Source organism: Triturus cristatus, chromosome 7 (assembly GCF_964204655.1).
Source record: "Triturus cristatus chromosome 7, aTriCri1.1, whole genome shotgun sequence".
NCBI classification, from domain to species: domain Eukaryota; kingdom Metazoa; phylum Chordata; class Amphibia; order Caudata; family Salamandridae; genus Triturus; species Triturus cristatus.
Window position 1 is genome coordinate 1,485,436,455 of NC_140590.1, and position 25,459 is coordinate 1,485,461,913.

Sequence of the window (25,459 nt, forward strand, 5' to 3'; positions counted from 1 at the left end):
AGAAATGTCCTAATGATATATCGAAATTCTACCACTTACTGACCTAAATTTCAAAAGATAGCAAGTTAGACATGTTTTTAATGCAAAGGAAGAATGCTCTTAGGCACTATATTCAGAACTTTAAAAGCTGAATTACTTCAAGAAATCCTTATTAGAAATGTCTATTGAACCTGCAAACTTTCGGCAAGTGTCCTTAGAATAAGTATTGGCAAAGCCAATAGGTCGCACCTTTAAAGGGTAGTGGCGAACTTTTAACTTTATCAGTGCTCGTTTGTCAATGCTGCTGGTTTTAGCCACAAAAGGAAAAAAAGCAAACTGGCTGCTGGTACGATATTGCACTGTGGGTGCTTGCGTTTGCACGGTGGACATCTTGTAATTAATTTTTCATGATAACTACCATGCATGAAGAAGTGTGCACATGTAGCTGGAAATCTTGTATTTAAAAAAAATATGTTTTTTATATATATATAACTCATCTATAACAGTTAATGGGCAAGTGCATCATGAGTTACACACCAGCATCCATTTTACTATTTTTCACCTACTATTCCAAGACGGCAGACAGGTTTTTACAATGGTGATAAGGCCAGGTTCTTGTCTCGGCAATTATCTACCAGAACCCACTCAGGTCGCCAGGATCTTTTTACTTGCCAAATAGCGTAGAGGGAGAAAACACAATTATCAATACGTAACTGCCGCAATTTGACATCATAAATGATTCGAGGACTCAAAGTCTGAGGTTTCGACCTTTTATTACTAACAAAATCATCTGAATCTAAAGGCACCTCAATACAAGACACAAAAGATAAATGGGCACTAACACAAATGCTATCCTACGAAGAATCCTCATTCGACTACAAATAAAGAGAATTACAGCTTCTACAACCATTAGGTAAAGGACTGCTATGGTGATATCAAAATTCAAAGGCATCAATTAAAGCATTTCTGTCCCTGCTCTACTCTAAGTGGCATCCCTACTTAGGCTTCCCTTACTCAAGCAAATCCTCAGAAAGGTGTCAGAAGTGAAACTTCCTAAAAAGTCTTCTCTTAGTGAGAGCTCGTTCTAAATTGCTCCTTCTAGCTTCCCGCCTAAGCCTCGTCCAACCAACCCACGGGGCACTGTCCCTAATACAAATCCCAAAAATCATCGTACACGCCCCTCAGCACACCTCTTCAGTCGGGTCTTCCTTCTGTAATTTTCCATCCAGAGCCTGTTCATCCCCCGTCGTCCGTTAACTTGACCTTGGGTCTCAGACATCTCCGTGCTAGGAGTTACAATTTCACGTTCCAATTCACTCCCCTCGGTCTGTTCCCCATATCTCAATTCCTACAACAAAGGCTTATTCTAACTAACAAACTAAAAGTCCTTGCACCTGCAACAGAAGCACAAGAACAGGGAACTCCCTGCATCATGGAATTTTACATTTCATGAAGAGCAGGCCTCCCTAAAAATCTCTGTCAGCCTAAAACATAGCTAATGCAAAAATAAACAGGCCTTCTCTTCGACATATACACTTTTAGGCCTTACAAATTAAGCACGCTACTATTACATTTCTAAGCATTAATTCAACATGATCATCCTTTAGCTGACCATAAGCAACCTATATTCTAACTTTTAACATAACATGCAATTTATTTGATACACAACATGGTACAGAACTAATCATCGAACCTATTGCAGCCATCTTTCATAAAAACTGATGGCTTTCTCTCTCAAGCCATGATTATACTTCGCATTAACTGATTTCAACAAATGCACTTCTGCAACACGTTTAAACATACACGGGTTATATGCGGGTGCTGACTAACAATGAATATGATGCACCCCTACAACTTTAGCATCTCTGATGCTCTATCAGTTCCCCCCTTTGATGACCCGTGTCATCACATCATCAATTTCATTTCATCCTCGAAAGAACCAACCTAAACAGTTGTGGTAGCCATTCTTACCTGCCGGAACCCTTCCATCATTTTAAGATTCTCGTATTGCCTATCCTGTATTTGTACCATTCGTCTTTCATTCCTTCTAAGGGTTCTCTCAGCCTTATTTCCCCTGTACCATTTCAAGGCTCTTATAAGTCCCCACAGACAGATCACACAAACCACTACAATGATCAATGGCTTCAACACCCATCCGAGAAACCCTTTCCCCATGCTTGCAAACCAAGTTCCTACTTGACCAAATCCCTTGCCAATCTTTTCCCACGCATTCTCCTCCGTCAAATCTACAATCTCCTGATGAATCGTGGTAATATTGACTATATATTTCTCCAGATCCTTGCTATTGTCAGGAATGTATGTGCAGCATTCCTGAACTTTCAACAATTTACAGACTCCGCCCTCTTTTGCCAATAATACGTCTAATGCAAGACGATTTTGCAAAACCATAGTCCTTATCAACAACATCTCTCCATCCACCAACAGCAGTGACTTCGCCGTATTCATAGATAATTCATCAACCACAGTCGCCAGTCATCTTATCTTCACGTCATTCAATACCACGCCCAAACTGGGTATCATTGCCCCAAAGAGATCTCCAATTACCGCTCCTGCACTTGCAGTCCTTCGCACTCTAGAATGACGTCCTGTCTCTAATAAGTTCAAATGTTCTGCATGGTAAATCTTCGGGAAAATGATACCCAAATAATACCATACCAATCAACCGGCAATCTCACATAGGCATTCTTTCCACAGACATAGTACACAGTTGGAATCACCTGTATCTGACCCTGCAAAAAGTTCTTAGCGGAATCTTCCATTGTAAAGGTGTGGTCACATGTACTATGTCCCACCCAAATCTTATAGTCAGCAGTTTGTGGACGTGCAACGCACAAATTCCCCTTCTGTGCCTGATCTAATGCTATGGGTCCATAACTTCCCTTTTTCCTGTGTAGCTTCTCCTCATCTGTCTAGTCTGTCGAGCTGTCACTACCGTCTTGTTTCGGAGTTAGTTTTCGATATCTATCTGCAACTTGACCAATAAACTTCTTTTCAGTTTCCGACAGTATACACGTCAAATTATGTCTGTGTGCATATGCTGTGTCTAAACTTGTAGTAGGTATAAAATACGTCAGAAGTCTATCCTTATCCTTGTAATAATCATACTTATTCAAATGCTTAAATGCCGGTACTTCAGGAAGTACTGTATCATAATTGGAAAAGAAATACTCAAACTGTTTTCGTTCATAAAACAGGCTAAGCAAGAAACTGCAAGAAATCCCATACGTCAGTGGAAGATGATGGTGTCTAATACCCTCATCTACAGAAGCAGGCAGCTGCATACACACATAGCAATCCTTTGTATCCATCGCATCAACATACTCATACAATAACTTCGCATAAGCGTTAAGTTTGAAGTCACCTCTAGATAAATCTATGTGAAACATACGACATTCCTCAGGTGTCAAAGCTCCTCGTGTTCTTATAGTAACCCCTTTCTTGCTGGAAGTGGTAGGTGTAGGTGTCCCCTGAACCAACCCCTCCTGCTCGTGGGCTACCATATAAGAGGTTATCACCATCGCAAATATGACAGTAATCACTATCCCTAGAAGTGTACCTATCACTATCTTTGCCCTACGGTGAGTGTTTCTAGGTTCTGCCATTTTCACGCTGTGCTCCAAGTTCAGTACAATGTCACTGGGCAAATGTGTCTTTCTCATTCAAATTTCGTATCGCTCAGTTCGTTCGTCTTTTGCAGCTGGGAATTCCCTAAATTGTTTCTTCTTCCACTCGGGCCTAGGTTATCTTCTTCCTGACTTATACACAATAAAAGTTCACCACTAATCCAGGATAACAGCTGGTCCCAACAGTTCCAGGACCCCCTGCAAGATTTCAAGCTTGAGGGTTTTCAGTTCTTGGGGAGCTGGTATAACAGCAAAGGTCGGGAAAACCAGAGTATCCAAGATCATACCACGGACGTTACTCAGAAGCGGTGGATTCGGAATATTGATCGTCAATATCCCCTCGATCTCCAATCCTGGAGTCTTCAGCAGCACTTCCACCTTCGGATTCGGAGTAAGGCTGACCAGTGTGATCGATCTCAACCTTCCTGTGCTCAGTAACCCTGGCATCAGTCACTGTGTATGTCCACTCTGGTGAGGCGTACTTTTGACACGGCACTCTTACCTTGATCTTCGCAGAGTACCTTGGGGTTGTTCTTCGTCACTTTGCTCCGTCTCAGACGCTTCGGAAACTCTGGCAAGATCTCTTCTCAGTGCCAATCGCAAGTTTACCCGTCTCTTACTCTCGGGCCAAACCTTTTCTGCTTCTGTGGCACTCCTGCGCTCCCTTCCAGTACCCTGTGCACAGACTTCTTCTTCGGCAGACTCTTATTCTGCTCCACCCTCAGCAACTCGTCCTTCTTCTGAGTCTGCTTCGGGACTACTTTCACATCCCCTTTCAGCTCCGTCTAGTGCACAACCAGCTGCATCAGCAACCCCCACAGCTTGACTTGCCCTCTCAGATGGCTCTGCCACCTTAGCTGGGTTTTCATTCATGAGAGGGGCTGTATCTTCCAAGGTTGCTGGGACTCTGCGGGTATGGGAGGCATGCACGCAGTTCGACAATCCCCCACACTTTACTGCTGTGTTCGTAACCAGAATGACCTGGTATGGCCCACGCCAGCGAACATCCAAGCAGCTCTTCCTCACGTGTTTACGAACCAGTACCCAGTCCCCTGGGCACAAGTCGTGGCACTGGTCACTTGCGGCTGGAACAGCTACTGCTTGCACCTGCTGGGACACAGAATGGACCACATCTGCCAGGCCTTTACAGTAGTCAAGGATCAAATCATCAGTGATGTTAATCAAAGCAGTGGCAGGTATTGCTGGCACACGCATCGCTCTCCCCATGAGGATCTCATGGGGTGACAGTCCAGTCCTTCTATCAGGCACACTACGGAGACTCATAAGCACCAGGGGCAATGCGTCTGGCCATTTCAGAGAGGTTAAAGAGCACACTTTTGCCATCCGAGCTTTCAGTGTCCCATTAACCTGTTCGACACCCCAGAAGCCTCTGGTCTGTAACTGCAGTGCAACCTTTGGTTTATATTCAGGGCAGCACAGAGCAATTTCATGATCTCGCTGTGGAAATGCATTCCTCTGTCTGATTCAAGAGAGGTCGGGAAACCGAACCTCGGAATAAGCTCTCTCAGTAGTAACTTTGCTACAGTGAGTGTGTCACATCTACGTGTGGGGTAAGCCTCCACCCATCTGGAAAAGACACATACTATGACTAATATGTACCTCAACCCATTGCACTTTGGCATCTCAATGAAATCTAACTGCATCCTATTGAAAGGCCCGCCTGACCTCCCTATATGACTCACCGCTGTTCTCTTCCCCACATTCATTTGTTGACAGGTGACACACCTCTGGCACACGGCCTCGGCCACTGCACGAAACTTCGTATTGTACCATGTTTGGCGAAACACTCGTACCACCGCATCTCTACCAAGATGCACAGCACCATTTATCAATCTTGCCATTGGGTTCAACAGACATTCCGGTAACACAGCTCTTCCATCTTCCGAAACCCATACATCCACATCTCCCTTCACACATCCAGCTCGTAGCCAACTATCCCGTTCCTGTTCAGAAACTTCATCCTGCAACCGTTTCAATTCTTCCCAGGTATCAGCCATGACTAGCAACATGTTGAAATCGGTTCTCTCTTGGCTCTCCTCAGTATGCCTTTCAGTGAAATCACATCCCTGCTCTGCACAAAATCTAGCAACTTCATCAGCATAATTATTTCCCAATGACACAAAATCATTTCCCTTGGTATGTGCAGAACATTTTACAACTGCAATTTCTTCTGGACATTGCAATGCTTCCAACAGTTGCCTCACATAACCTCCATTCCTGATAGGGGAACCAGAAGATGTCATGAACCCCCTCTGGGACCATAGCTGTCCGAAGTCATGAACAACACCAAACCCATACTGACTGTCCATATAAATCGTTATACGGATCTTATCCGCAGCCAAACAGGCACGAGTCAAAGCAATAAGCTCAGCTACCTGTGCGGAGTGTACTCCTTCTAAACAAGCGGCTTCTACCACTCCGGTGATGGTACATACAGCAAACGCTGCTCTCAACTGACCAACACTGTCTCTCAAACATGAACCGTCTACAAAGAATATTTCATCTGAATTTGGAAGCGGTTCATCGACAATGTCAGGCCTCGGTTTGGTGCACAATTCAGTCACATCGAGACAGTCATGATCCTCACAATCTTCATCAGCTATGGTTGGGATAGGTAACAATGTGGCAGGATTTAAAACAGAACACCTCTTCAACGTCACATTCTCTGCAGCCAGGATGACTTGTTCATAACGTGTCAACCTATTATTTGTGAGGTGCTGTGTTTTAGTCCTGGTCATCAGCAATTCAACAGAATGCGGTACATGTACGGTAAGTGGGTGACCCATTACAATGCTCTCACATCTTTCGATACTGACACCTGTTGCCGCAACGGATCTGTGACATCCGGGCAACGCTGAAGCTACTGGATCTAAAGTAGCCGAATAGTAGGCAACTGGTCTACGGACATTCCCATGGATCTGAGTTAACACTGCTAATGCACATCCTTCTCTTTCACAGCAGAATAGGGCGAATGCCTTGTTATAATCCGGCATCCCCAAAGCTGGGGCGCAACACAAGGCCTCTCTTAGTCTCAAAAATGATCTTAAACAGTCTTCGTTCCATGGTACCAGATCACTCACATCCTTGCACGTCAGCCGCTGTAAGGGCTTCGATTCAAAGGAAAAGTTTGGGATCCATTGGCGACAATACCCAACCATTCCCAAAAACATTCGAACTGCTCTCTGGGTAGTTGGAACAGGCATTTTCAAAATAGCCTCTATACGATCTGGTGACACTTTCCTTTTACCCTTTTCAATCCGGTGACCCAAATATTGCACTTCACTCAGACAGTACTGTAATTTATTCGGAGACACCTTATGCCCATTCCGTGCCAGGTAGTTCAACAGCGCTACCGTATCAATCCTGCAAGCGTCTTCAGTTTTTGACGCCACAAGCAGATCATCAATGTACTGCACAAGGACAGATTCCTGTGGAAGCACCAGACCTTCAAGGTTCCTTTTCAATATCTGATTGAAAATAGACGGGCTCTCAGTATATCCCTGTGGGATACGACACCATGTTAACACACAATTTTCCAGCCGAAACGCAAAAAGAAATTGGCTCTCCTCATGCAGAGGAATCGAGAAAAAGGCTTGACACAGGTCAACCACTGTGAACCATTCCGCTTCACATGGGATTTGGAACAGGATCCCAGATGGATTCGGTACCACTGGACAACATGGGACGACTATCTCATTAATTTTCCGCAGGTCTTGTACTATCCAGAATTTCCCACACGGTTTCTGCAGTCCCATAATAGGCGAATTACATGGGCTACCCGTGATCTCTTTCAAAATTCCCTGCTTAATCATAGACTCAATTACAGGTTTAATTCCCTCAATGGTTTCGGGCGATAATCTATACTAGGGCGTCCTCGGGTACTCTATGTTTGGCTTGATCTATATCTTCACTGGGTCTACTCCCTTTACTAGTCCGATCTCCTCTCCACTGAGGTCCCAAGCGTCAATTGACGCGGAATCTCTCAGATCCAGTGGAAGTTCCTCCACCGTCAGTGCTGGGTACATTTCCACGCACAAACGCTGGTTCGCAACCTTAAAGGTCGCATCATCATCTCTTGTCTGCACCTCCACTCCCTTCGGGGTACAGTAGATAGTGCAGTTAAGCTTGCATAATAGATCTCTCCCCAACAAGCAAACTGGACTGGAATCACACACTACAAACTGGTGTTGATCACTGAAATTTCCTATCCTGATGGGTATTGGCTCTGTCAGTGGGCTAGTCATTTTCCTGTTTGCCACTCCCACTACTTGAAACGATCGTCCAGAAAGGGGTAGATCGGGGACCACTGAAGACCTTACTGTCGATCGGGTAGCACCCGTATCAACTAAAAAGGTTGTAGGGTGACCATCAATCTCAGCTTCCACAAAAGGCCCCTTTTGATCTACCTCTAGGACAGCTCAGAGCGTACAATCATCCTCTCTTTCCCAGCAGGGTCTCGCCCCTAGATCTGGGTCATCCTTCCCATTTACTTCAAACAGGGGCATCTGCACATATGTCCGAACCCCTTGCTGCATATTCGGTATCTGGGGTGGTTGGGGAACTTGCATCTGCGGAATGCCCGTCCCCCCTTTGGCCATCCTAGGTCTAGTCACTGTAGGGACTGTATTTGTTACCGGAACCTGGACTATCTCCCCTTCCTGTTGTAGCTGGTTCAATGGGTTCAAAGGACACTCGCGTCTCCAGTGTCCAATCTGATGACAAAGGTGACATGCTGTAGTCTTTTTCAATATTGCCACATCCATTCCTGTCCTAGGATCTATTCCTCTAGGCCTTCCTTGACCCTGAACATTCTGTGTTCCTCCTTGATTATTTCCCTGTCTCCTTCCCAGAGTTCCTCCATTAGGCTGTCCCTGAGCGGTTTGCATCTGGGCTAACAACAGATTTCTTTCAGCTTCCTGTGCTTGGATTCGATCTTGTCACTACAGTACCTAGCGTACCGCAAAATCTCATCCACTGGCTTGTTCTGCCAACAAATCAAATGCTGCTGTATCATGAGACTGACCTCTGGTCTCAACCCCAACACGAACTTGGAGACAAACTGTCCCATGTCTTTGGTGTCTAACCCATCCAAGCCACTGTACTGTTTAAATGCCTGCAGGAGTCTCTCATAGAACTCATGCACTGTCTCCTTGGGCTCTTGCACTGTCTTATCAATCTTCACCCAATCAATGTCCTGTGGTGAGATTTTCGACTTCAACCACGTGATTACCTGTTCGAACTTTTTCATCACCATCGGTGACGGACCATTTGTAATCGGGTTCCTATCGGGCTCCGAGGCCGGCCATTCAACAGCAATTTTACATGCCGACCACAAGTCTCCCGGAACCACAATATCAAACAAAGTGTTTAGATCGATCCACAATACTTTCGAAATTTTAACAAATCGGTCAACTTGCTTATACCACTCTACAGGCTTTTCCCTCAAACGAGGAAAATCATTTGTGAAGGCAGCCAAATCACCCCTACTCCAAGGTACATGTACGTATCTGTACCTCCCGTAAAGAGTAGTTCCCTATCTCTGTTGTGCCTCCACCCGAAGGTGGCGTCTCTCCCACTACACCCCTGGAGCTTTTCTTCTTTGACCACCTTTCTTCCCATTTATCGAGCATGATCCATGCCCTCATCGCTATGATTAGATCTTTGACATGGGTTCTCAATCCCAGGACTCTCTTCTCTTCCAGATCCTGCTCACTGTACTGTAACCTGTGATTTCCTTGCAATGCTTTAGTCTTCGACAAATCCACCCCGTATCTCTTTGCCAGCTCTGACAATTTCTCATGTGCTGTCCGCGCTTTGCGAGTCACATCCTTCGCTATAAAGAGTAATTCATCCTGTTCGTACGTTAACATTCTCTCAAGGGGTAAATTTCCACATATTATCTCGTCCACTTCTGCTTTTAGTCTTACAACGTCCAGCATCTTCCCTCTCAGGGCTCCTCTCAGGACGTCCCGACAACCTACACCATCTCTTTCGTCATACCCACATTCTCATTCCTGTGGCTTATTCTCTCTCCTGCCATACCCATAGGAACAGAATGATTTACAATCGTCCCTCGTTCCCTCTCTGCTTGCAACACACCTTGACTTTGGGTTCTCACTGGTGGTGTCCACATTCTTAAGTCTGATCTTGACTCAGCTAAAGACCTTGATCTACCAGGTCTCAACTCTCCTTGCTCTTCCGAGGAGTCGGCTGTAGCTGGCAGCGGCATACTCCATTCTACAGGCTTCGGAGTCCGCTCCATTCTCCTCACTGACCCCGTTTCTTCGAACACACTCCTCACCCCTACCTCAGACTGCTCTGAGCTTTCCACCTTCTCTGGCTCAAGTTCATACATCGACTCAATAGGTCCGATAATAACCGGTATTTTCAAAGCATCCAGTAACCTCACACCTCTTTCAACCTCAAAGCCATTTTCAGACTTATTCTTCGTATACTCGGTTCCTATCGAGATCTTTCCTTCCACCCTTACTTCTGAACGGGGTAGTACTCCCCTACTCTCTTCTTCCTTTGTCTCATTTCCCTCTGAGGCCTCCGGGTTATATGGAGGTGGTCTCTCTGATAACAACCTTTCCAATAAGCTGTCATCCGTATCACTGTCCTCTTCCTCCTCTTTCGATTTTTCTTTTATGTTGTCAGATTGTACTAACAAGGGGTACAGTTTGTGTCCCTCTAATGCCTGTACTCTCCATCTTTTCTCTGCTGCATCCCATCTAGCATCCTGAAAAGCCCTGATCGACTTTTTCATCCTTTCCTGGTGTCTATCTCTCGTCTTATCATGCGCTGCTCTAATCCACGCATGCAGTGCTTCAAATTGTGTTGGCCTTGGCAAATGTCGTAAAGCCGCCATCACAGACTTCAGCTGATACAACACTGCTAATCTGAACGAGCCATACCTCGGGAACGCTAACTCTCCCTCACTTTGGGTCAATTTATGCCAATTCTCAAGCCAAATTATAGTATGTAACCCCACATTTCTTGCCATGTAGTGTGCTGGCATATCCTTGGGAGGGGCTTCTGCTCCCTCACGAGTAACCACATGTTCATCACCTCTGCACAATTCCCGAAAAACTTTAAAACATTTCATAATGGCCAAATTCTGAACGCATACAATTTTCCGTTTACTTCCTGATAACTGTCTACCACTAACAACGTCTCGCACACCAACCAACCTATTGCAGCGCGACACCCTGTGACGTCACCTTTCTCTCCTCCTGCAGCAGTCCCCTTCTTCACACTCACGTCTTCCTCTTACATTCGTCCCATTCATACACTGAAATAACCGTTTGTCCCAAACAAGTTACTTCTCTGGCTGTCCGTCCACGGCCTCTGACTGTCCGTCCACAGTCTCTGACCGTCCGTCCACAGTCTCTAGAAGTTGTTGACCTCGGCTGGCAACTGTCTGGCCCCGTCCGGCTAGACAAATCGCCTCTGATGGGTTACAAATCCTGCAATTCACATACAACAACCCGCGACCAGCGTCGGGTTGACACACACTGACACATTCGCTCCCCCCATCTCGGTCCGGGTGATCGATGGTACCTCACGATTCCCTTTGGGTGGTCAACAAAATCTACCACGGGTGTGTTCTACACCCAATCGCTTAAGCTTCTCATCGCCTAAGACATTCCTGGGCCGCGCGCGCTTACTGCCTGATCTCACAATCACTCAACATTCACACCAACTCCGCAAGACATCTCACAACCATTCAACACCGCAATCTACAACATCACACCTTATTCATACTCACTCCTCGGACTGCTGCTTTCTGCCGCACTGCTACTCGCCGTCTCTGTCCATCAGCCTTGGCTGCCCACCATCTGATGATTCACCATCGCTTAACGTATATGGGCCTCAAGGGTCACTTATCCTAATCTATCTACCCTCGCTATTGGAAGAAACCATCCGTCTCTGCTACCAACTGATAAGGCCAGGTTCTTGTCTCTGCAATTATCGACAAGAACCCACTCAGGTCACCAGGATCTTTTTACTTGCCAAATAGCGTAGAGGGAGAAAACACAATTATCAATACGTAACTGCCGCAATTTGACATCATAAATGATTCGAGGACTCAAAGTCTGCGGTTTCGACCTTTTATTACTAACAAAATCATCTGAATGTAAAGGCACCTCAATAGAAGACACAAAAGATAAATGGGCACTAACACAAATGCTATCCTACGAAGAATCCTCATTCGACTAAAAATAAAGAGAATTACAGCTTCTACAAGCATTAGGTAAAGGACTGCTATGGTGATATCAAAATTCAAAGGCATCAATTAAAGCATTTCTGTTCCTGCTCTATTCTAAGTGGCATCCCTACTTAGGCTTCCCTTACTCAAGCAAATCCTCAGAAAGGTGTCAGAAGTGAAACTTCCTAAGAAGTCTTCACTTAGTGAGAGCTTGTTCTAAATTGCACCTTCTAGCTTCCAGCCTTAGCATCGTTTAACCAACCCACGGGGCACTGTCCCTAATACAAATCCCAAAAATCATCGTACACGCCCCTCAGCACACCTCTTCAGTCGGGTCTTCCTTCTGTAATTTTCCATCCAGAGCCTGTTCATCCCCCGTCGTCCGTTAGCTTGACATTGGGTCTTAGACATCTCCGTGCTAGGAGTTGCAATTTCACATTCCAATTCACTCCCCTCGGTCTGTTCCCCATATCTCAATTCCGACAACAAAGGCTTATTCTAACTAACGAGCTAAATGTCCTTGCACCTGCAACAGAAGCACGAGAACAGGGAACTCCCTGCATCATGGAATTTTACATTTCATGAAGACCAGGCCTCCCTAAAAATCTCTGTCAGCCTAAAACATAGCTAATGCAAAAATAAACAGGCCTTCTCTTCGACATATACACTTTTAGGCCTTACAAATTAAGCACGCTACTATTACATTTCTAAGCATTAATTCATTAAGTCATCTTATAGCTGACCATAAGCAACCTATATTCTAACTTTTAACATAACATGCAATTTAGTTGATACACAACATGGTACAGAACTAATCATCAAACCTATTGCAGCCATCTTTCATTATAACTGATGGCTTTAATCTCTGTCAAGCCATGATTATACTTTGCATTAACTGATTTCAACAAATGCACTTCTGCAACACGTTTAAACATACACGGGTTATATGCGGGTGCTGACTAACAATGAATATGATGCACCCCTACAACTTTAGCATCTCTGACGCTCTATCAATGGTAAATTATTGTTTTTTTTCCTTTTAAAATTGTGCTGGAGTGCTCAAAACAGAAATGACCAGCCCAGTAGTATGTTGCATTTGCCAGGCCAGCGTTAATTAAAAATGACAAAAAAATGAATAAACAAGTGGCAAGCAGTATAGGAAGGGCGGGGTAACGAAGGGAAAATGGAGATTCACCAAAGAGAATGATCATAGGCGAGATTGTAAGAAAAAAAACATGCATTTGCATAAAGTGTTGAAACGAAAAATGAAACAATACTTCTCTGCTGTCAGAAGTGGAAGTATACAACACATCCAATCAGAAACGTGGTAAATCAGCTTTGCTCCAAGGCTAAACCGAAAACAATTGTAGTCACTTGTCTGAAACAGCAGGGTTTCTTCTGCTCCTCATGATGTTTAACAATTAACAATGCGCTTTGTTAAATGGAAGTGTCCTCTCTCTATGGCTTGATAGCAATGTGAGGTATCGTTGACAAGATACTGACTGAAAAGGATGTTGTTTGGCAGAGTTTTTATATAGCGCGAACTTGACCCGAATCCAATCAGGTATCAGAGCGCTTTACATAGCACCAGTTACGTTACATGAGGACACACATTCATTTTTTTTTGTTTTTTGTTTTTTGTTTGCGGTTTGGCCTATATAGGACTGGTTGGTAAGGCGTCTAAGGTTTGAGAACACGGACTGTTAGACGGAGCTCAACCAGGAGCATTAACAAAGCGACTTATAGAGGCACTTTTAAATCACCATGAAAATGATATGCAATCTACTGAGTAGTAAAGAGGAGCAACCCATTAACCCCTTGTATGCCCATTACGAGCTGGACTCGTCATGGAGCACAGTCGCGGTGTGCCCATGACGAGTCCAGCTCGTCATGAGGCATATCCTAGGGAATCCCTCTGGTGCGTGCACAAGAGGGATTCCCTTTCTACCAAAATAGCCTCGGGAGCTGGGGAAGAGCTTCCCCAGCTCCCGAGACCCCGCCCCCTTTCACTGTAATGACGACCGGCGCGCACGTCGCGCCGACGTCATTACAGTGAAATTGAAACTGAAATGAGCCAAGAGGCTCATTTCAGTTTCTCTTTCTACGTGCTCAGGAGGCTATCTCAGCCCCCTGAGCACGTAGAAAGACGGGAGAGGTATCATTGGAAAGGGGAGAATCTGCTTGGGGATCGCCACAGGAGGGCGATCCCCAAGCAGGGATCCACCCACTAGACACCAGGGAGGGGGGAGCGGCCCCTTGGGCAAGGGCCTTTGCTCCCCCCATAAACTTTGGCCAAATTTAGTGTTTTTGCCCCCCCTGGGGGGAATGGGGGCATTAGCCCCCAATATGCCCCCCCGGGGGGGCAAAAAGCCCACTAGACCCCAAGGAATATTTATAGCAATAAAAATAGGGGTGGGGGCTGCCCAAAATGGGCAGGCCCATGCCCCCACCCCACCCCCCTATTACTTCAGTCTTTCTGCCCCCCTGGGGGGCAGATGGGGCATTGGCCCCTAATCTGCCTCTTCGGGGGGGCAGAAAGCCCACTAAACACTAGGGGTGGGCGGAATTTGCGGAATTAACCTTCGCAAATTATCGCGAGAATGTTTAAAATTATCGCAAACAAGCAGAAATATCGCGAAGATGCGGAAGTTTTTTTCCGGCATGTTCGCGAGATTTTCTGCATGGTTGCGGGTCGCCAACTTACCCATGTGGTTGCTTGCGGGCGCGGCCATCTTGTTTTGAGTTGTTCTCGCGGTGCATGATCGCGAGAAGAAAGACGTGATCGCGCGACGCATGACGTCACTGCGGGCGCGAACTGTCGCGAGACAGCGCAAATGGCTAAAAACAATACAACATCTCATGGAGAACGCGACCGGATCAAGAAAACTTGTCGGCGAACGCAGGGATTCAGGTAAGGCGATCGCGCGCGCGCGAGAATGTATCATTTTACAGCGCGAGCAAGAAACAAATTATCGCCAAGCTGCGGAAACCGGAATTTTTGACATTTTCGCGCTCTCCGCGGAACGCAAAAATGTCAAATTATCGCAATTTCCGCGAACGGAACGAAATTTTTGCCCAGGCCTACTAAACACCAGGGTTTAGTTTTTAGTTTTTTTTAGGGTGGGGGCTGCCCACAACGGGCATGCCAACCCCACCCACCTGCCACCATTACAGCCTTTCTGCCCCCCCTGGGGGACAGATGGGGCATCGGCCCCCAATCTGCCCCCCCGGGGGGCAAAAAGCCCACTTGACACCAGGGAATTGTAAAAAAAAAAAATAATAGGGGTGGGGGCTGCCCAAAACGGCAGGCCCATGCCCCCACCCCACCCCCCAATTATCACAGTCTTTCTGCCCCCCCGGGGGGCAGATGGGGCATTGGCCCCTAATCTGCCCCTTCGGGGGGGAGAAAGCCCACTATACACCATGGATTTGTTTTCAGTTTGTTTTAGGGTGGGGGCTGCCTGAAATGGGCACGCCAATGCCCCCACCCACCTGCCACCTTTACAGCCTTTCTGCCCCCCTGGGGGGCAGATGGGGCATTGGCCCCCAATCTGCCCCCCAGGGGGCAAAAAGGCCACTAGACACCAGGAAATTTTATAAAAAATAAAAATAGGGGTGGGGGCTGCCCAAAACGGGCAGGCCCATACCCCGACCCCACCCCACCCCCCATGTATTACAGTCTTTCTGCCCCCCCCTGGGGGCAGATGGGGCATTGGCCCCTAATCTGCCCCTTCGGGGGGGCAGAAAGCTCACTAAACACCAGGGATTTTTTTTGCGCAAATGTTTTTAGGGAGTGGGCTGCCCGAAACGGGCATGCCAATGCCCCCACCCTCCCCCCACAAAAATGAGGCAGATGGGAGCTGTAGCCCCCAATCTGGCCCCCCCTGGGGGCGCAGAATGCCCACTAGAGACCATGGATTTTTTTGTTTTATTAGTGTAGGGGTAGGGGCTCTCCAAAATGGGCATGACAATACCCCACCCTAGCCCCAGAGGAATTCCAGTCTTTTTGCCCCCCCCGGGAGGGCAGATGGTGGCAGTGGCCCCTGATCTGCTCCCTGGGGGGGGCAGAAAGCCCACTAGGCACCAGCAAGTACGCAGGCTTTTTTATGCGTGGGGGCTGCCCAAAATGGTCATACCAATGCCCACACCCCCACAAAAAATAGCCACAGTCTTTCTACCCCTTTAGGGGCATATCAGGATGAAACCCCCTTCCCCGATTCTCCCCCAGGGCGGCAGAAAGCCCACTTGAATCCGATTTTTTTTTAGCAATGTGCATACCTGTGGATTTTGGGCCCTAGCGCAGTTGGCACGTAGGCAAACCTAGCAAACCTGTAGATTTTTTTTAACTAGACACCGAGAGGAATCCTGGATGGGGTGACTTCACTGGCTCTCAACAGGTTCTGTTACCCAGAATCCATTGCAAACCTAAAAATGTGTCCAAAATAATAAATTTTCCTCACATTTCTGTGGTGGAAAGTTCTGGAATCTGTGTAGGTCCACAAAATTCCACCCACCCTGCGTTCCCCAAAGTCTTCAGAGAAAAATGGTACCTCACTTGCGTGGGTAGGCCTAGTGCCCACGTCAGGCAAGGGCCCAAAACCTATTGAGGAGACATCAAAATTACCTATCACAAAACAACCTGGTTTTGCAAAGGGGGTCCCATGAGTTTTTGGCCCCGGGCTTAGCGGCCATCTAGGGAAACCTACCAAACCCACACATTTCTGAAAACTAGACACCCGGGGGATTCCAGGGAGGTATGGCTTGCGTAGATCCCCCCAAACGTTTCCTTACCCAGAATGCCCTGCAAACCAGGAAATTTGTGTCAGCCCGGTGATGGCACTACTTTCCCACACAAAAATGTGTGAAAAAGGTGGTTGTTTCAGCTAAAATTGAGGTTTGCAGGGCATTCTGGGTAAGGAAACACTGGGGGATCCACGCAAGCCTTACCTCCCTGGAATCCCCCGGGTGTCTAGTTTTCAGAAATGTGTGGGTTTGGTAGGTTCCCCTAGGTGGCCGCCGAGCAACGGCCAAAAACCCAGGTGACCCCCCTTGCAAAACCATGTCGTTTTGAGGTAGGCAATTTTCACGTCGCCTCAATACGTTTTGGGGCCTTGCCTGTCGCGGGTACTTGGGCCTCCCACACGAGTGAGGCACCGTTTTTATCGGGAGACCCGGGGGAACGCTGGGTGGTAGGAAATTTGTGCCAGCCCGGTGATGCCTCAACTTTCCCACACAAAAATGTGTGGAAAAGGTGATTTTTTCAGCTAAATTTGAGGTTTGCAGGGCATTCTGGGTAAGGAAACGTTGGGGGATCCACCCAAGCCATACCTTCCTGGAATTCCCCGGGTGTCTAGTTTACAGAAATGTGTGGGTTTGGTAGGTTCCCCTAGGTGGCCGCCGAGCACCGGCCAAAAACCCAGGTGACCCCCCTTACAAAACCAGGTCGTTTTGAGGTGGGCAATTTTCATGTCGCCTCAATACGTTTTGGGGCCTTGCCTGTCGCAGGTACTTGGGCCTTTCACACGAGTGAGGCACCGTTTTTATCAGGAAAGCCCGGGGGAATGCTGGGTGGTAGGAAATTTGTGTCAGCCCGGTGATGCCTCAACTTTCCCACACAAAAATGTGTGAAAAAGGTGATTTTTTCAGCTAAATTTGAGGTTTGCAGGGCATTCTGGGTAAGGAAACGTTGGGGGATCCACGCCATACCTCCCTGGAATCCCCGGGTGTCTAGTTTTCAGAAATGTGTGGGTTTGGTAGGTTTCCCTAGATGGCCGCCGAGCACCGGGCCAAAAACCCAAGTAACCCACCTTGCAAAACCAGGTTGTTTTGAGATTGGCAATTTTGATGTTGCCTCACTGCCTTTTGGGCCCTTGCCTGTCGCGGGTACTTGGGCCTCCCACACGAGTGAGGCACCGTTTTTATCGGGAGACCCGGGGGAACGCTGGGTGGTAGGAAATTTGTGTTAGCCCGGAGATGCCACAACTTTCCCACACAAAAATTTGTGAAAAATTGGATTTTTTCAGCTAAAATTGAGGTTTGCAGGGGATTCTGTCTAAGGAAACGTTGGGGGATCCATGTAAGCCATACCTCCCTGGAAGCCCCTGGGTGTCTAGTTTTCAGAAATGTATGGGTTTGGTAGGTTTTCTTAGATGGTCGCCGAGCACCGGGCCAAAAACCCAAGTAACCCCCCTTGCAAAACCAGGTGGTTTTGAGATAGGCAATTTTAATGTTGCCTCACTGCGTTTTGGGCCCTTGCCTGTCGCGGGTACTTGGGCCTCCCACACAAGTGAGGCACCATTTTTACCGGGAGACCCAGGGGGACGCTGGGTGGTGGAAAATTTTAGTAAGCCCGGTGATGCCACAACTTTCCCACACAAAAATGTGTGAAAAATATGATTTTTTCAGCTAAAATTGAGGTTTGCAAGGGATTGTGGGTAAGGAAACGTTGGGGGATCCACGCAAGCCATGTCTCCCTGGAAGCACACGGGTGTCTAGTTTTCAAAAATGTATAGGTTTGCTAGGTTACCCAAGGTACCCACAGAGCTAGGGTTCAAAAACTACAGCTACACATTTTGCCAAAAAAGGGTCATTTTTCACTGCGACATTGAGGTGTGACCACGTTGCGTTTTGCGCCGTTTCCTGTCGCGGGCACTAGGCTAACCAACACAAGTGAGGTACCGTTTTTCTTGTAAGACTTTGGTGAACGCGAGGTGGGTGGAAATTTGTGGATCCACGCAGATTCCGGAAGTTTCCACCACAGAAAAGTGGGGAAAATGTGTTTTTTTTGTCAATTGTTTAGGTTTGCAAGGGATTCTGGGTAACAGACCCTGGTGGGAGGCAGTCAAGTCACCCCATCCTGGATTCCCCTGGGTGTCTAGTTTTGAAAAATTTATAGGGTTGCTAGGTTTCCCAAGGTGCCCGCATAGCTAGGGTTCAAAAACTACAGCTAGACATTTTGCCAAAAAAGGGTCATTTTTCACTGCGAAATTGAGGTGTGACTATGTTGCGTTTTGTGCCGTTTCCTGATGCGGGCACTAGGCCGACCCACACAAGTGAGGTACTGTTTTTATCGTAAGACTTTGGGGAATGCGGGGTGGGTGGAAATTTGTGGATCCACGCAGATTCCGGAACTTTCCACCACAGAAATGTGGGGAAAATGTGTTTTTTTTGTCCAGTTTTTAGGTTTGCAAGGGATTCTGGGTAACAGACCCTGGTGGGAGGCAGTCAAGTCACCCCATCCTGGATTCCCCTCGGTGTCTAGTTTTCAAAAATGTATAGGTTTGCTCGGTTTCCCAAGGTGCCCGCAGAGCTAGGGTTCAAAAACTACAGCTAGACATTTTGCCAAAAAAGGGTAATTTTTCACTGCGAAATTGAGGTGTGACCACGTTGCATTTTGCGCCGTTTCCTGTTGCGGGCACTAGGCCGACCCACACAAGTGAGGTACCGTTGTTCTCGTAAGACTTTGGGGAACGCAAGGTGGGTGGAAATTTTTGGATCCACGCAGATTCCGGAACTTTCCACCACAGAAATGTGGGGAAAATGTGTTTTTTTTTGTCCATTTTTTAGGTTTGCAAGGGATTCTGGGTAACAGACCCTGGTGGGAGGCAGTCAAGTCACCCCATCCTGGATTCCCCTGGGTGTCTAGTTTTCAAAAATGTATAGGTTTGCTAGGTTTCCCAAGGTGCCCGCAGAGCTAGGGTTCAAAAACTACAGCTACACATTTTGCCAAAAAAGGGTCATTTTTCACTGCAAAATTGAGGTGTGACCACGTTGCGTTTTGCGCCGTTTCCTGTTGTGGGCACTAGGCCGACCCACACAAGTGAGGCACCATTTTTCTCGTAAGACTTTGGGGAACGCAGGGTCGGTGGAAATTTGTGGATCCTCACAGATTCCTGAACTTTCCACCACAGAAATGTGGGGAAAATGTGTTTTTTTTTACAATTTTTTAGGTTTGCAAGGGATTCTCGGTAACAGACCCTGGTGGGAGGCAGTCAAGTCACCCCATCCTGGATTCCCCTGGGTGTCTAGTTTTCAAAAATGTATACGTTTGCTAGGTTTCCCAAGCTGCCCGCAGAGCTAGGGTTCAAAAACTAGAGCTAGGCACTTTGCCAAAAAAGGGTCAATTTTCACTGCGATATTGAGTTGTGACCACTTTGCGTTTTGCGCCGTTTCCTGTCGCGGGCACTATGCCTACCCACACAAGTGAGGTAGCATTTTTATAGGGAGACTTAGGGTAATTCAGAATTGTAAAGGAACTGTTATTATCTATTGACTTTCGATGCACTTCTGACTTCCAAATGAAAGATATTGTGTAAAAAAGAAATTATTCTAAAAAATGACTGATAATTCTCATGCTAGTATGAGTATTCCCAATTTCAGAAATGTGCAAATATCTACTGTTTCTAAACTCTATATTTTGTTCCCATTTCAGAAATACATAGGTGTCTTTCATACCGATTTTTCCATGTACACATATTTACAGAATAATTACTATATACCCGGTACATAATAAAAAACCGATGCAAGTTGCTGCTCAGTTTTTGGCTCTGGGTTCGTCGGGTTCTTGGTGAACCTACAAGTCCTATATGTCCCCACAACCAGTAATATCCAGCGGATGTAATGGTATATTGCTTTCAAAGAGCTGTCATAATTAGAAGAAGTTACAGGTGAAAACGTTGACACAAAAGGCTGTTTTTTTCAACTAATTTTCAATTTATCCTTTATTTAACTGTTAGTTTCTATAAAAAAACCTTGATGGATCTACACAAATGACCCCTTGCTGAATTCAGAATTTTGTCTTCTTCGCGAAAATGTATAGCTTTCCAGGATCCATTATTGCTTTTGTACCCATTTCTACCATTAACTGGAAGGAGGTTAAAAGCACAAAAAATAGCAAAATTAGGCTATGTCCCAGAAAAATGCCAAAACTGTGTAAAAAATGTTGGGTTTCTGACAAAAGTCTGGTATCCTCAAAAAGCTGGGAAAATGGTGATTTCAACCCCACAAACCCTTTTTTGATAACATTTGCAGGGGAAAACCCAGATGCTTTCATTTGCAGCCCGTTTTTCCAATTTTTCCGAAAAAAAAACAAAAATTTGCTGTATTTTGGCTCATTTCTATGACCCCTCTAGGAGAATCCACAAACCCTGAGTACCTTTAGTATCCCCATGATGTTGGAAGAAAAGGACGCAAATTTGGCATGGATATCTTATGTGGTCAAAAAGTTACAGGGGCCTCAGCGCGCACTACCCCAAATAGCCAAAAAAGGGTGTGGCACAGGAGGGGAAAAGGCCTGGCAGTGAAGGGGTTAAAGCCACTGTTAATAATCAAGGAGAATTATATTGAGTCTGCCAATGACCAACAGAGGGGAAAAAACCTTTGGAGGCACTGCTATCTCACCAGGAAGTATTACACGGAGTCTGTGCAGGAGCGTCAGAGGTAGTGGAATCTCCTCCGCTGAGGCGTAGGAGCATCGCCCCACTGCTCCAGCTGCAAGCTGAATGCAAAAAACATAAAATGATAATAATGTTTGTTATTATCATTTTGTTTTTTGCATTCAGTTTGCAGCTGAAGCAAGGCGGTCAGGGCTGGGGTAGGAGTGGTGGCAGCACCTAAAGTACAAATGCCGCTTTGACCGGCTGTCTCAGGCCGGCCAAAGCATCATGCGCACTTTGCATGTTCTCCATGCAGGCTATATTACAGCCTGCGGGGAGAACATGCACAACCTGCTAGTCCCTGTCTGAGTGCCGAACCACGGCGCTCAGACCAATCACAACGCTTCTAAGTCAGCCTTGTGATTGCCCAGGGGATTGTGGGAGGCAGTGTGCTATCTGCCATGCAGAGAGGAGGACGGAGAAAGAAGAGGTGGCAGTCAGCGGTAAAAAGGTAAGTCCTTTTTTTTTTTACTTTCCTCCCTCCCTCCCTTTGTCCCCCAGCTCACCCCCGTCTCACCACCCCTGGTCAGTAACAGCCGCTACTGGACAGAGGGACAATAGAGTAGCAGCCCATTAGAGCCTCTAATGGGCTGCTGCTCTGTTGCCCTTCTGTCCAGTAGCGGCTGCTACTGACCAGGGGTGGTGAGACCGAGGGGTGTTGATAAATATTATCAGGAACAGAAGAAACCCTGCTGTTTCAGACAAATTAATGAGCAGAGCAATCGGGGACAGGAAAAACTTCATAGTAAACTGTGATTTGTATGACATGGTCAGTTTTAACACAATACTCAAGATAATGTGTATAGAACAGCTCAAGTCAAAACCCAGATCAACAATTGTTCTTCTTCCTAAGGGATCTCCTAGAAAAACAAAACAGAACAAACTGGATTGTACTTGAGAAAAAGCTAAAATATTCGGATTAAACTCTAGTAAAATTAAAATCCTGACAATGAACAGAAGAAATGTAACTTACTGCTGCGGGGATAAATGCAGAAACTTAGCCTATCCCACCGAAGAGCACTTTAAGACAAAGTAAAAACCAGGCGAACTGCATCAAGTGCCAGGCCCACAAATAAGGGACTTGATGTAATTTGTCATAGGTTTTAACAGTAATATTTGGATCATTTTCTTTAGTTTTAACTATTGTGTTTAATTTAAATTATTTTTGTATCTAGGCTTATGTGAAAGGTCGTTATGCTTATACATTGTTGGCCGAAAGCACCTTTAATAATATTGAAAATCACATATATAGAGATGTAAGCCTATGTGATCACCATCGCTAATGATGAAATAAGGGCTAAGATTAAATAGAATTAAATCAATGCAAACATGTTCTGTAGTGAATGACCCAAATGATAAAATTTTACATCCGCCTAGTCGTTTCTCTTTTCTATTTTTTCATCTAATGAAAAGTGCCTATATTTGTTGGACCAAGAAAGAAAGTAGGCATAGATTGTGCATTACCTTTCAAGTCATATGTCACTTCTTCATATGTGAATTTCTGATCTTTAGAAGAAATAGTAATTTGTTTTCCCAAAGATAAAGTAATATCGATTTTTCAGATGGTTCAATAGAAAGTAACCTAATAAAATGCTGTTTTTCTGTAAATAATCTTATTGTTGCCACTATGACACAGTGACACACGGTTAAAATGTATTATAAACCATAAAAGGTATATTTATTTATATTATTTAAAATACATTTATAATGGAATATTACTTTTGAGCTTTGTCGATAAAAATAATGAAGAATTGTTCCAAAATGTGAGTGCTTTTTAATACTCTAAGAAAGAAAATCGATGAATTATGTAAGCTAAGTTTATCCTTTAGATCCAATTCAATTTATCATTACTTGCAGGTTACAAACTACAATATGAACAGCCATGTTTTATCACTCACTGTTTTAAAATCCTTTAGTGTTGTTGCAGCTAAACTGACTATACAAGAAGTTGGAGCTGAGACAACTGACAATAGTATCACGCTGTTACTGAAAATGGACAGCATCTTGTCATTACTAAATAAGTAAGTACAATATTTAACCTACTCAAAATGATACTGTCTCATTTAAAAAAAAGCCCTCACAATGCTATTCAAATAAAAGTCGAAGCATGGTCTGTTCAAGGCTGCAGGGTCAAACTTTGACCCTTTGAACGAATATAACTGAATTATTAAGGGCGGGACCTTCCACGCCCATCATTGCCCGGAGGAGGCTGGGCTGGGCCACCCCCCTGACATCTGGCCTAGGAGGTCCTTCTCCCAGAATCTGGCATCTAGAGCAAGATCAAAGGTACAACCCCCACTTATTGGACTGATATTTTATTACTGCAAGCTAAAGGGGATTTATAGATATTACGGGGCTTATTTATGAGTCCTTGCGTCACTTTTCGCCTCCAGTGCGTCACTATTTGTGACGCACCAGCAGCTTAAAAAATTAGCATTGTTGTACCATATTTACAAAGTGACGCATCTAAGTAGATGCGTCACTTTGTAAACCCCTGCGCCACATTATACCTGCTCCAGGTATAATGTATGCAGGGGGAGTGTTCTGACGCAAGAAAGGGTCTTAGAAGTGACGCAGTGAAATCTATAGGATTTCACTGCGCCACTTCTAGGACCAAATGCGTCAATATCTTATGCCTGCCTCATGGCAGGCGTAAGACTGATGCAGACATATAACACATGGGACTTGCCCATGTGAAATGACCCATTGCTGGAGTTGCGTCACTTTTGTTGGACACTCCAGCAATGCATCATTTTTGCGTCTACAGATACGTCAGAAATACTGATGTATCTGTAACTCTTGCGACATGATGCGTCATACTGTAAATATGACGCATCATTGGTGTCGCAAGGAGAGCACAATCAAAAGTGACGCATCGCTGTTTTCTCGCAGTGATGCATCACTTTTCATAAATGAAGCCCTAGGTTTTCGTAAGGCTTATATCCCCAGGGTGCCATCACTGAAGGTTGCCCGCCTGTAACAAAGAATCTGTTTGGATCTTTTGACTTTGTCCTAGCTCTGGAAACTTGCAAATATGGTGAAACGGACATGCCCTGCAAAGCAACAAACCTTGCTGCAGCAGTCTGCTCCCACAATGGCTCCCACTACAATCGATAAAATGTTACGAAGGGTCATTGGTGCCCTTGCAACAGAGATTGAACTCACTGAGCGGCATCTATCCCTAACCCATGATCTTTATTTTTGGGCACCTGATTTGACCTCCCTCCATTCTACCTCTGACACAGAACCAGTGCCACAGGCTTCTCAAGCCAATATCTCTGCTAGGGAGAAGGAACCACTAACAACTGGCCAGCGAAACAGAGAAATAGTTTGTGGACCCACCAAAAATGGGAAACCCAAGCAACCTAGCAGGACATGCATAAAAAGAAAGAAGTGAGATGATGGGACGCCTGACACTGGAACACTTCATGTTGACCCAGATACTGCTTTGGATCTTGCTCAAGTACTTTGAGACTATCCAACATGGATAAAGAACTTAATGATGGACCTACAGACCCAAGTCAGATCTATTGTGAAAGAAGAGCTAAGCTCTCTTTCAGTTCGGGTAGACAAACTGGCAGAAACTTTGGAACTCTGGGTGGGTAGGTTGATGCCAGTTCCAGGGAAAGGTACAGCTGTTAACCGCCAGGCAGACATAGGTGTGCAAGCACCTGACCAAGTACCCAAGGTCAGAATTCTCGTATGTCCAAAACCCCACCCCTACCCTTGTTCCTGGTCTGGCTAGCAGGGAGCCTAGAAGTAAAAATCCAGCATATCCTAGTTTGGTAAACAAACCCACATTATGAGTCGGCGTGGACCAAGGCACAGAGGGGAGGGGGATTGTGGATCATAACGTAAAAGGGCCGGAGAAGGGTATAGCGATCTACCTTCCATCAATTTACCCCCTGCCTCATCTCCATATGTTATTGTCCTAGTGGGCGTACCTGAGCTCAACCCCCGACAGCGGGATTTGCATTGCAAACTAAAAAATAAATGCATATTTTGGCTAGCAAGGAGAGGCAATTCTCCTACGAAATTGCTGGAGAGATCCTTATGACCCGGAGGGTCAGCTGGGTGGGGAGGTAAAGAGTCAGCATATCGAGTTGGAAATGTCGACTTGAACTAAAAATCGACTGCAAGAATATAGTGGTCAAGAATATCGAGTTTAAGGT

General features: G+C 45.8%; 1 protein-coding gene across 1 annotated transcript in view; it reads left to right on the plus strand.

Moving 5' to 3' along the window:
- LOC146812235 (uncharacterized) overlaps positions 1-25,459 on the plus strand; it is a 437,417-nt gene that overhangs the window by 69,167 nt on the left and 342,791 nt on the right. Inside the window, exon 4 of the mRNA XM_085614564.1 lies at positions 23,204-23,308. Within this exon, the coding sequence (XP_085470690.1) occupies positions 23,204-23,308 (105 nt within the window). The remainder of the gene's footprint in view (positions 1-23,203; positions 23,309-25,459) is intronic.